The sequence below is a fragment of the Nanorana parkeri genome, unplaced genomic scaffold (assembly GCF_000935625.1).
Source record: "Nanorana parkeri isolate BGI_ZX_2015 unplaced genomic scaffold, ASM93562v1 scaffold759, whole genome shotgun sequence".
Lineage (NCBI taxonomy): Eukaryota > Metazoa > Chordata > Amphibia > Anura > Dicroglossidae > Nanorana > Nanorana parkeri.
In genome coordinates this window covers 493,006-506,532 of record NW_017307027.1, presented here as the reverse complement: position 1 = coordinate 506,532, position 13,527 = coordinate 493,006, and the positions used below count along the sequence as shown (strand labels likewise).

General features: G+C 39.7%; 1 protein-coding gene across 1 annotated transcript in view; it reads right to left on the bottom strand.

Moving 5' to 3' along the window:
• DENND1B (DENN domain containing 1B) overlaps positions 1–13,527 on the bottom strand; it is a 191,639-nt gene that overhangs the window by 14,806 nt on the left and 163,306 nt on the right. The window contains exons 14-19 of the mRNA XM_018564545.1: positions 12,119–12,244; positions 9,552–9,653; positions 9,020–9,095; positions 8,894–8,931; positions 6,307–6,375; positions 2,812–2,856 (exon numbers count right to left, since the gene is read on the bottom strand). Of these exons, the coding sequence (XP_018420047.1) occupies positions 2,812–2,856; positions 6,307–6,375; positions 8,894–8,931; positions 9,020–9,095; positions 9,552–9,653; positions 12,119–12,244 (456 nt within the window). The remainder of the gene's footprint in view (positions 1–2,811; positions 2,857–6,306; positions 6,376–8,893; positions 8,932–9,019; positions 9,096–9,551; positions 9,654–12,118; positions 12,245–13,527) is intronic.

The window sequence follows — 13,527 nt, the reverse complement described above, 5'->3', positions numbered from 1 at the left end:
GAAAAAGCTGTTCCGTATGCAAAGGTTAAATCTCTTTTTCTCCAGACGCAAAAGAGGGCCCTCTTGTCCTATGCAGTGACCTTAAAGTGAACAATTTTGCAACAAAGTTCACTATGTGGACCATTTATGTATTTATACATAGTGATCATGTCCCCCCTTAATCGCCTCTTCTCCAGAGGGAACAAATTCAGTTCAGCTGATCCCCCCTCATAGCTGAGCTCCTCCATGCCTCCTATGAGTTCAGCTGCCGTTCTCTGCATTCTCTCCAGTTGCACAACATCCTTTTGGGAACTGGAGACCCAAACTGAACTGCATATTCCAAATGAGGTCCTAATAATACTTTTTAAAGGGGCATGTTCATGCATCTTTCTCTGGAGTCTATACCCCATATAAAACAAGAAAGTATTTTGCTTCCTTTAGAAACTGCATGCTATTATTTAATCTATGGTCTACAGGCTATGGAAGACCCAATCATTCAGCGGCTCCTTCGGGGGTGAGCGCTACACATGTTTTTAGTCCATAACTTTACATTTATCAACATTAAACTTTATTTGACACATGGATGCCCAATCATACAGCACATTCAGATCTGCTTGTCAATTGGAGACATCCTGTAAGGACTGTATTCCACTACATAGGTGTCATCTGCAAACACAGAAATAGTACTTTTAGTCCCCAATTCTATGTCATTTATAAATAGGTTAAACAATAGGAGACCCAACACTGAACCTTGGGGGACACCACTAACAACCGCAGACCATTCAGAGTGTGAATCATTAATCATCACTCTCTGCATTCCATCTTTAAGCCAGTTTTCTATCTAATTAAAGACTGAATATTCTAAACCTATAGACCTTAGTTTATACATTAGCCATCTGTGGGGAACTGTGTCAAATGCTTTTGCAAAGTCCAAGTATACTATATTCACAGCCATTCCTTTTTCTAATTTATTGCTTATTTCCTGGCTTGTAGTAACGCAGATTTGTTTGACAACTGTGAATCCATGCTATCACTTATAATATTATTTATTAACTCTATTTCCTTTTCACATATCTTGTTATATATACAGGTATTCCTCACTTAACGACCGAGTTCTGTTCCTACGACCAGGTCGTTAAACGAATTGGTCGTTAAGTGAGGAACTCTATACAGTACTGTACTGCATTAGTACAGTACTGTATAGCGTTGCCGATGTACAGTACTGAACAGTGTACTGTACATCGGGCAATGAAAATACTCACGGGGACGCGCTGTGAAGAACGGAGGACGTCACTTCCCCCGGCGACACGTCGCACTGGCGCTGACGCGCGAGGTCGGAGGTCGCTCGGAGGACGGTCGTAAGTGCGAGTGGTCGCAAAACAGGTAAGTCGTTAAGCGAGGAGTATCTGTACATTTTTTAAAGGAACTACTATCAAATGAAAGAGCACCCAATACCATCACGACTATATTATCCATTTGAAAAGCTGAAATGCCTGTATAGATATATGTGGGATTTAGCTGTGCACCCTTTTGCTACATCTAACCTACTATTGGAGGCAAAAGGAGAAATTTACCAAACAGGTGGTAGTTTTGTGGGATTACTGCACAGGGACCAGAGTACGGCACAAATTGCACTGGTGGTCTCTACTTCAGTTGGCAGTAGGATTTTAAAAGCAGCTTTATTTACCCACCCCCTTCTGTCAGAGAATTGCATTGAATATTGCTCTCTGCTTTGTCATCTGGTATCTGGATATCTTTTAATCTCTTGAATCTCTCAACTTTATGCTGTTCCTGCCCGAACAGCAGGAGGAGAAAGTAGGTTGCAACATCTCCAGGTGGAGCTAGTAACATAACAGGCATAACAAAGAATTATGGGTTTGTCTTACAGAGGTTACCCTACTCAGCTAATTATTATTATTATACAGGATTTGGGGTAAAGGTTGGGGTAAAGAGTTCCAGAGAATGGGAGAGACTCTAGTGAAGTCCTGGAGCTAAGTTCAGAAACTGTCAAAGCAAGGCAATGAAGATCTGAGGGCATTAGGGGAAACCACAAGGAAGGTACAAGGTTCAAGTTCAAGGGTAAAGGTTCAGATGTAGAACATACAGCCAGTGAGGGAAGAATACAAGAGAACAAATGTAATCTTGACCTGAGACATTGAGCAAGATCCATACTACTGAGCACTGCATGCAGTATTTAACTAGAAAATACAAACTACCTATATGCATTATGTATACCTTCCCAAGACAGCCTCAGTTTTTAAAGGAAACCTTTCCTCAAAGAAACATAGAAGCTGACTTTCCATTCTGCAAATGCTAGTTGCCTGGCTGTTATACTGATACTCTAACTCCTGACTCAGACTTCTACCATATCCAAAAGAAAGGAATCTGCAGAATCAAACTTGAAAACAATGTACCTAAGGCATCTCCACTCCCCACCAATGCTTTAGAGTACAGTATTTGGCATTTCCATTCCCCACCAATGCTTCTGAGTACAGTATTTGGCATCTCCACTCCCACCAATGCTTTTGAGTACAGTATTTGGAGGTATAAAATATGCTACTTATCATCGTAGCTAAACATTTAGCAGAGCACAGCAAATACGAGTGGGTCTTCTTCTGAAGACAATGTTCAAATACCAGATTCATGCAATTTAAAGAATCCTGCTGCTTTTGTGCATCAAAAACACCTATTGCACATGTTAAAACAACACCACCACTACCTATAAATATTCCTTTTACTGCATATTTAATGTGGGTGATATATACACTTAATGCTAATCTATAAAAAAAATCATATATCATGACCTTTAGATGAAAGAAAAAGACATTTTACCTTATTTTTCAACTTGCTCTTTACCTCCTTGATGCCTTGTTTGGCCTGGTAGTGAAGTAAAAGCAGTAAATAATAATTAATTCAAAAATAATTTTAATTGCAAACACAGAATGTTACAACACTGATTATATTAGTGGATTGTACCCAAACTAAGTGTTAGATCTGCTCAATAGCTTGGAGTGATGAAACCTGAAAAATGCAATTTTTCAAGACCCCCTCCACCTATACATTGCTTACAACTTGAGCTCCTCTGAACCAGGGATATGGGGCCACCCGCCCTATCAGCCCTCAAACTGGGACATTCCCTGCCCTGCACATAAACAAAGAGGTAGGATTCTTGTACTGACATCATTGACCTTATATGACCACATGGCCATATTAGATCAATATCAAATCAACAAAATATAGCCATTTGGCCATATAAGGTCAATGACGTTACAGCATCCCGCCTTTTTGTTTACATGCAGCTGCACAAAGGGAATTCCCAGCCTGCCGCTGATTGGGCAGCAGCGAAATGAGCTTCCTTCTGGCATTGAAGGAGCTCATCCCTATTTATAACAGACCTTGTAATAATTTTTGAAGTCTGCATGAATACATTCCGAATATGCCAAATTGTGCAGCCACAGTATGTTTACGTTAACTTTTTTGAATGCAAACAATTGTACATACAGTATATCTTATAAGGTATCGTTCAATGCGAACAATATGAAAAAGTACAAAAGTAAACACCAAACATATTCCTGTAAATAGTAGTCTTTCTTCCAAAATCAGTTTAACTAATGCATGTACGCTGTATGTGTACACACAGCCACGAACATAAAAGCTGCTGTGCAGGTACCAGGATTTATATTCTTGTGTCATCAATAATCTAAAATCCTAACATAGGAATATGATTCAGATTGTGGATAATGCCAGGACAAAGATCAAGTCTATCTTCAGGGAAGATAGGAACAAAAAGGCATGGTCAACGGATGTATTGTATTCTTTTCTAGAGGCAAGAACTACATGTAACTAGATATATGCATTTAACCTAAAAAATACATATATGTTTCAGGGGCGGATCCAGAGTCTATTCCTGGGAGGGGCACTGCCAGAAAATTAAGTTAGCCCAGCCTCCAGTCTCCCACGCTGTCAGAAGCTGCATACAGCGTGTGCTGGTTACTACTTAAACATACATTTTTAAGGTACATTTGTCATTTTGAGCATTAATTCCAAACTAATAATGTGCTCCGTTTATCTTCCTGGGTGTTTAGTCCAATTTAGGATTTTCTCAAGCTGTGTAGTTACACACGTTAAGCTCAGTTTAAGTTTTCCATTTGCAGCTCATAGATTGTTTTGTGGATACTTTTTATGTTCTGCTAATGGGATCTTATACTTTCTTCCATTCTGAAATAGTACAGTATCTTGCTATAGGCTCTTTAAAGTCTAAAAGTCCTTTGAATGAAAATGCCACGTCTTGTGGCCTGGTGAGCTGATTAATTGGCTATTTGGCAAGTGACCTTATATTTGCTGTTTGTGTTGAGATCTTCTGATCTATTCTTTTTTTTTTTTACTCAAAAGGCATTGGTTCAACCTCCATGAAACCTGGCCTAGTTTAAAGAGGAACTATTACCCATACCTTCAAAATAACAAAGGCACCTTTAGAAATGTTTAGTGACGGCAATCTACATAGATACTTCTAGATAATAGCAGTCTTTTTATTCTTTGCATCCCGTATTTGTTTTTCCTCCACATTCTTCTTACAGTGGCCATTTTAACTAAGGGCAGATTAATCCATTTCCCTTTACTTCCAGGAACTCTAGCACATGTGATAAGGACATGTGACCATGCACATCACCTCAGGGGAGGAAAATGTCTTCCCTGAGATCTCATGAGATTACAGATGAGATTTCCCACCAATGCTCTGCTGATGTAACCTTCCCAGGATGAAATGCTTGGACACGATCATTTGTGCAAAAGTGGACAAGGAAGTAGAAAAAAAGGAAATAAAATAAAAACATATTTATTTAGCTAATGAATGCAAGAAGATTTCATATAAGCAAGCAGAGCTGCATGCTTATGTGATTTTTAGTCAAAGGGGGAAAAGGTCCACTTTGAGTGCAAGAGTAGAATCTTTACTGTGGCTGGGAATGATCTGACCACACTGGTGTCAGTATTCAAGCAGTTACCAAGTGAGGCAGAAATAATGAGGGAGTAAAGCATATGTGGACATAAATACTAAGTACAATGCTATGTAAAGGGATTGTGTTTTCTCCATAAATCCACCTGATCATACTGATGTAAGAATTCTACTAGTTTTTCACATGATTTAAGAGGATGTTTTTATGATTGCTTTGGTCTGTCAAGATTTATCTATAACTTGACCCAGTGAAAGATTTCAATCCTCCTCCCTAATTAAATGTCCTTCTATGTGTGCCATTAATTTCTTAAGTATATGTTCTAAGGCAATCTGGCCTACATTGGAGCATAATGGGAATATAAAAGTTAACTTAGTTTCATTTAAGAACCTGGGAACCAAAAAGACAACAAAACACACTTTTCATGGAAAGGGAGATTTCTGAAAAACAAACAACCCCTTTTGTGCTACCTGAAGGATTACCAGGTCTGCCCTGAACATGATCAGCTTTACTGCTTTCTAAGGCCCAATGGCGTTCCGATCAAATCCACTTGTCAGTTTTTCAGGAGGATCTGATCGAAAGTGCAATCTTAAGGTATGTGCGGGTGTAAACGGACCTGCATCTGTTTACATACAATGACCCCAGAGTCTGTCTAGGTCTGAAAACCCCCCAGAAAAGGGTCCCATTTTTGCAGAACTGAACCTGGCTCTGGCGCTCCACCACTGTCCTGAAATCATTAGTCTGTGATGTTTTAGAAAAACTGTCACATGACAATAAACAAAAATGTATCAGTACTCGTACTTGTAAGTTCTTGGGCAAGTACCAGTACTTGTACTCACAAAACTGGTATCGGTGCATCCCTTTATTTATAAAAACAAAATCATACATTAAATCAGAGATGTACAAATCCCAGGAGCTCCATGAGCTCCTTACAAATGACAGCTGCCTCCTAACATTTGAATTTTTCTCTAGTCTAGTCTTGGAGCTCGAAAAGTATCGGTACATGTACTTGTACCGAGTACTGTACTTTGTATCGGTGCATCCCTACTCAGAACGAAACGTGTTTGAAGTCCTAGCTTGGATGTTTATAAGTTTACAGAGCTGAATTACATCAAGTTGGGCTTAGAGGTCATTGTGCTCCTACAATCTCGTCATGTATGACTATATAGGCCTTGCTACATGGCTGTAGGTATGCCTAGACTCTACAATACAACCAAAACCATCTACTACAACTACTGGATCTAGCAGTTCAGCCAAAAGTGCAGCACTATTTATGCATCTTCTTATTTAATGTTGACCTGGATTTAGAAAGATGACTGCACAACCAAAAAACAATATCATATTTTGAAACAATTCATGGTTGCTGTAAGATACTTACATACATATAGGCATTCTTCATAACTGGGCTGGCTTTGGTCACTGCTGTATTAATCAGTGCTCCTCCTTTCTGTAAATAAATTACTAATAGTAACCGTGTACACATAAAGGTTCTTCACGTATTACAGTTTTCAAATGTCACAGCACATATTTTATTGAGAATTTTCATATGTATAAAGAAGGTATGAAGTTCAAGGCTCCTGTCAAAGCAGTCTTGTGCCTTGAAGGTTGTGTTTATTATTGTAGAATTATTTGCAAAGAAGTTGCAAAACCTTTATGGAACACATGATTTTAATTTTACACGTATCTGTTACTTATTTACTCAGTCCAGTTTTATCTTTTACAATAAGCATTCATTTTGTTTTTTTGAATTTGTATGTGCCAATAATAATTTTCTATGTTGTTTGAGGGACCTTTTGTAAACCTTCATGTGAAAAGAGTAAAGTTGGTTCACCTATCTGATCTAGGTGTAAGGTTCAGGTTAAGCAATAAAGACTAAGATTAAGTGTGAATTTAGGGGTTAGGTTACAGTTTAGGGCTCCAATGAGGGGAGGTTAAAATTTGGGGGTAAATGGGTCAGCAAAGTGGCATGGGACATTTTAAACATTTGTTTTCAAGGCCGAAACCCAGCAACGGATTCTCTAGTCAAAGACTTTGGGATAGACTAGGGAATGCATAGAACCTCTGTCAGGATTTATGGCCGTCTTAGTACTTCTCTTACTGTCTGTGCCTCTAACATTGGTCATTAGGAGTGGAATTTTCTGGTATGGGGATACATACAGCAATACAAAAACTAAATAATAGAGTGGGAAGAATTAGAACCTCGTGTGTTTTTATTGAGGTCTGCATTTTTTTAAGGAGACTTCTTTTGCTTCCTGTTCTAGTGGTAAAGGCCACAGTGAAAAGAAGTGTTGGAAAATGTCTCTAGTAGGAACACAAGGCATTAAAACCCTGCAGTGGTTCTAATTTACTTCATTTAAAACAAATGTTGGCTTGCGTTACCCTTTAACCCTTTTGCTGCTAGGCCCTGTGCTCCACTTTTGACTTCAGGTGGCCAGACCATTTTTGCAATTTTACCTGATTTCATAATGTTTCACTCACAGCTTTCAGAGTTTGCTACAAAAACCCCCCATAAAAAAACCCAAACCATACATTTTCTGATAATTAAAATGCTGACCCTTAGAATTAACCCTTTCACTGCCATTGACAAAAGGCTTATGGGCTTTTATACACACTCCCAGTTGCTAAAGTCATAGCTGGGAGTGTGCTTACTCTTAACAAGCCGAATGTCAGCTTTCTTGTAGAAGTAAAGCTGCCTGATTACTTCTACACCCCTTAAAAAGGTACCACCCAAACTCCCCCACCCCCATTCGGAGGTGTTAACTGGCATTTGCTGATCGCCTCTACACCAAATGAAGCCAGAAGCAATGAGCTTTTCATCACTTTTGGTTTCTGAGCCGTCACAGCGGCTGGGGAGGAAGCTGATCAAGCATTATCTGAGATACTGGGGTTGATTTACTAAGGGCAAATAGGCTGTTCACTTTGCAAGGGAAATTGCACTTTGCAGGGGAAGTTTCCCTTAGCTCAGTGAATGTGGTGAAACTTCACTTTGTAAAGAATACCCAATCAAAAAAACTGAATTTTTCTTTAACATGATTGGGTAATGAAAGTGAGCAGAGCTTCCCCTCATTCACTAAACTCAGGGCAAATTTCCCTTGCAAAGTGAACAGTCAATTTGCCTTTCGTAAATCAACCCCAGAGTTGGCCAGCTGCAAGTGGTTCTGTTCCACAGTACCCCTTGAATCAGTGGCTGCAAAAGGTTAACCTGTATATATGGAGGCTGCTATTTCTTGGTTTGTAAAATATCAGCTTAGGGGCTCTCATTAATGAAGCAATGATCAGGATAAGTAAATTAACTCTAGAAATCATTGAAGAGTTTTTACTTTCCATCCTTCAGTAGCTGCATGCTTCTTCCGAGTCTGTGACATGCTAATTAGTTAAGTAGGGAGCAAATGTCAGCCCTGGAGCCTGTACCTTTAAAAGAGAACCATGGGGTAAGTGTTTTTCCCCATAGTTCTCTTTAGGGTCATGGGAGGACATAATATACTAGCCTCCTCCCGTGACCCAAAGCTCAGTATATAGCGGGTTATTGCCGCGATATACTGAGAGCGCCACAGCCAGGACGGATCCCGACAATACTGCTGAGATCCACCCAGCTGGCTGATTGGCAGCTGGCTTTGCCTAGCTAGAGGCAGAGCCAGCTGTGCCCGCTCCCTCCCCTGTTCGTTCCTCCACTCAGCACTGGAGGATCAGAGAGCGGAGGGGGGAATCCCTGCAGGGAGCGGTGACTGATAGTCATCGCTCCCTGCAGGGAGATGATCGGGAAGTGAGCGAATCGGCGGCATGTTTCTGCTCACTTCCTGATCGATAGAGCTCTAACTATGAAGATGAGTGGAAATCACTCACCTCAAAGTTCTCCTTTAAACAACAAGTCAGTCAAGGCAACTCCCATATTTCTCTCCTCAAAGGTTCACTTTAAAAACAGAATCATTTGATTTTTATATATTAAAATTGCGTCCTTGCTTTACCTTCATGGTGTGCATCCACTGGTAGGACCGAGCGTTTCCTGCAATAAAAACGACAATGATAAATGAAAATCCCAGTACAAGTTTCCTAATTACACAGTTAGTATAATAATAATAAATATAATTTACCTGATATGATCTCTTCCTCAAATATGTCGGAGAAGTCGTGTCCCGAGTTCAGTTTCTCTAACCGTCCATCAATAAACTGATTTGTAAGGAGACAGCAGAATATTGTACTATATTACAGTGTCTACAAATAAGATATATTCTGCTATACACAGTTTTAAATGATAAATTAAACAGCGCAGTCCCTCACTGTTGATTAGACAATGTTTCTTCCCTTGCACATCCGCACAGATTAATATAGCTGAACTTATTAGTGTACACACATTCTGGACTAGGTTCATGGACAGTGCACAGACAGAAGTTTTCTTTGAACCAAGTGGAGAGATGCTCACATGCTGACAGGCTGATTCCCAGTGTCTTATAAATTACACAGTGGTGGAAATTATCAGTGGTGTCATATAGTGAGGAATGTTTATGTAAGGCAAATATTCTATTGGAAAAATATTTCCAGAGGAGATTATATGTAACCAGTACAGTGATGCTGTTGGGTATGTATTTGAATGCAGGAAAACATGACGGCCGAATAAACATGTACCTGTTTGAAGAGCTGGAGGTTGACAGCGGTTTCTAAAAACTGCTTCATGGTGCTGGAGCGGTGTGCTACAAAACACTCTTCTGAAAAGGTGATTGGTTCCCCCTAAATAAATCGATTAGATCGGTCAGGAATAAGCAGTTCAATGGCCACAGATCAAACAACATCATTTTCATTAGCTGGTCTACAAAAACTGTTGTTTAGTAACAATCACAATTGAATATGTAAGGCTCCGTTTACACCTAGGCGTTTTGTCGCTCAAGACAAGGAATCCAATTGATTTCTATGGATCCTGATCACACCTGAGCGTTTTGTCGCAAATAGAAAAACCCTCATCACTGGAAAAAGTACATTAGCTAGTTTTTGGCAGATTACAGCGCTTTTTGGTCCCATAAACTTCAATAGGAAACAACTGGGGCCATAGAAATAAATGGGATTCTTTATCTTGAGCATTTTATAGACCTCAAAACAAGTGAATGGGATTCCCTGTCTTGAGTGTTTTGTCACTCTTACCTTTGAGTGACAAAACACCTAGGTGTGAACAGGGACTTAATGCATTTGGAAAAAGTTATCAGAACAGAAACATTTTTGGGCCCATACAGGTATATCGGCTGCACTGTTACACTACAAAACATTAACGTGTTGTAGCAATTCATTTATTTAACTGCTGATTAGAATTCCAAGCCAAAAGAGGGTTTCGTGGATATAAATTCATTTGGTTTTAGTCTCCTTTGAGTCCAATCAAGTCCTTTTCCATTCTTCTAAGTAGGGATGCACCGATACCGGTTTTTCGGTATTGAGTACGAGTACTGATATTTTTTTTCTGTACTCACCGATACCGATAACGGAATTCCCACTGAGGAAGCCAGGCGGCGTGTAATGATACGCCACCTGGCTTCCTGATTAGCAGGGAAGCCGTCCCCATGCTTCTCGTCACTAGGTGACGAGAAAGCATGGAGCCAGCTTTCTGGCCAATCAGGAAGCTGGGCGCCGTGTAATGACGCGACGCGCGGCTTCCTGATTGGCCAGGAAGCCGGCTCTGTGCTCCCTCATCATGAGGTGACAAGGGAGCATGAAGCAGGCTCCTGATTGACCGGGAAGCCAGCGCCATTCTCCCTCATCACTTATAACGAAGGAGCATGGAGCCGGCTTCCCGGCCAATCAGGAAGCCGGGCAGCGTGTAATGACTCGCTGGCCGGCTTTCTGATACCGGAAGTATTGGGCTAGGCGTCAGAGCATTTGGGCGAGTACTCGCCCAAATACTCGGCATCGATACTAGTATCGGTATGGGTGCATACCTATTTATAAGCCCTAATAAGGGAATTTGTTGCCCCCAAAATGTATTGGCTGTTTTATGTGACAGTAAATATAATTAAAGGCACTTTGGACTCTTTCACATTGTGGTCTGGTGTTCATTTGTATATCCATACATTAATTTACAGCGGCTGCCAAGGCACCACAGCACGCCAAAATTGGACCTGCTCTAATTTTTCTATATATCATACCATAACAAACAGGAGTGCATTGTAACACAGTTGCGTTAGTGTAGTGTGTTGGGCTGCTGTTCAAGGTGAATGTGACTACAGCGCAGAACACAGTAGTAACGTGCATTGTGGCAACACATGTTAAAATGTGCGCTACTGCAACCCAACAGGGAATGGGCCTCTAAATTAAAGAGACCCGGTCATGGTTGAGCATATTTAAGATTTTGAATAATCAGCCTTAATTTATTGAGAGTTGCGCACTTAGCAGCTATTTGACCTCACACTTAGGAGCTAGGAAACTGTGTGAGGTCAGGCAACTGACATGGCAGCAACTGTCAGACCTCGGACCCCCTACACAAACCAAAGTGACAGAGAAAGTAAAGCTAAATAGGGTACAAATATAAATCTCTCTTGTGGAAGACAGCACAGTTAAAATAACTCCAGACTTAAAATTCAGAATCTTGCATATATCAAATCATGTTTGGTTCTATTTAAGACAGTATAGTGAGAAGAAATGTTTCACCCTGCAGCTATTTCCTATCAAGAAATTCCATAAGAGAAACCTTTTAGTTGCCATCTTTTTCTTTAAATGTAAAAAATAACTGAATGACATTTCCAGACTGAAAGTAGCTCCATCTGAAGCCCACGTGACAGGGTGACAAAGGAGGAGCACAACTGGAAAACAGGTTATAACTGGGAGTGCCAGAACAACAACCCTCATGGCAGGATCACAAGATAATATTTTGATGAAAGCTGCACACCTAAAATATTAAAAATGTATTTTGAAAGGCTATAAACATGTTAAAGCCTTTTACTAATTGGGTTTACATATACAGTATTTTAGGTCACATATTTGATGTATAAACATAAAGTTTATATGTCATATATCTAAATTCATGAACAAGTGTATGTATATTTACATACGCAGTTTGAATACTGTTGGAAACTCATTCCCAAGTTTCAGACTTTATTAGTTTTTATGTAGTGTTCTTTAAACCCTTGGTAGCCAATAAACCATGCTGCAATAAATACACAGAGGCTTACACATAAAACAGAGGATAGTAAATGGAAAAATCAATATCTTACAGGTTTGTATCGGAGAGCATCCCTGTAGGAACCAAACAGGGTGGCCTGGGCTCTGAGAAAAGCTCGAGATACTCCATCTCCTGTTGATGTAGACTGCTTCTTCAACTTGCTTTTCAAGGTTGAGACCTGGGCCACATATAAGATAGAGGGGTGATTAAAGGATGTAGGGTGGAGTATTGAGAAGAAAGATATACACATGTATATATAAAACATTTAAATTGTTGCATATAGGTTTTACACAGGAAAAAAAAATGATTGACATTAAAAGAAAATAAATGCAGTACTCAAAAGTACAAAAGGAAACGTAGGAGGAGGGGATGGGAGTCACAAGGAAGAGGAAAATGACATGAGGGTGAGGGGGAGAAAAAGTGAATTAGCACCTGTGAAATTGACCTGGCGAGAGGTGAAAAGTATCCAGTAGTGTGGGCCTTATCCCCACAGGGTCAGCCCAAATCTCAAAGCCCTGTGCAAAAATGTATATTACACCTGCTGAACTGTTAATGGAAAGGGAGGTGGGGGCACCCCAAGGTGAGAAAACAATCTCTCTTACTTTCCTCTCTCTGGACCATCCACATAAACCTCTTTTATTATATGTAGTTCTTTACTATAATTATTACTGGGTGGAACTTTGACCTTTCTATTTATCCTTCAGGCTTTGGAAGAGACACCAAGCAGAGACATCCACTGTGTTGTGGGGCAGCTAACCCTTTCTATAGCATACAGGTAACCACACACTCCGTTTTACTGAAATATCCCTAATGGGGACACTATTCTGCTGTTTCAGCAATTAAAAGATGTAAAAACTGATGAAAGGTCAACATGTTTTACATGCAATGTGACTCATTTTGCACTCTACTTTAAAGTGGGTAAAAATGTTTATCAACGCATGTAAACATGTGCACTGATGTGTGTGTTTTTAAGTCGTGTTTACTTCAGTGGATACACACATGCATTAAAACAGACAAATGTGAATAGTTCAAACGAAGCATACTTTTCCAAACTTTGAATTGTCTGCTTCAAACTTTTAGGCATTCAGGTTCAGAAGTTGTGCAGAATCGGAATACAAATAGATGAACAAAATTATGATATATATATATATATACACACACACACACACACACACACACACACACACACACAAGTACATACATATACAGTATTACAGGTGCACTGAAATGGAATTTTTAGACTGAAACCAAAAATAAAAAAATTGTCAGGCCGAAACTGAAAATCATTTTTTTTTCTAACCTTTTTAAAAAATGTTTTAATATTTACATTTTTTTTTAATTATTTTTTTTTGCTTTACTGTCGGGGGCTCTGGAGAAATATCAGGGGTCGAAACAGACTCCTGATATTTCCCTTTTGAAATAGATAAAGAGATTGAGGACACAGAATCCTAAATCTCTTTT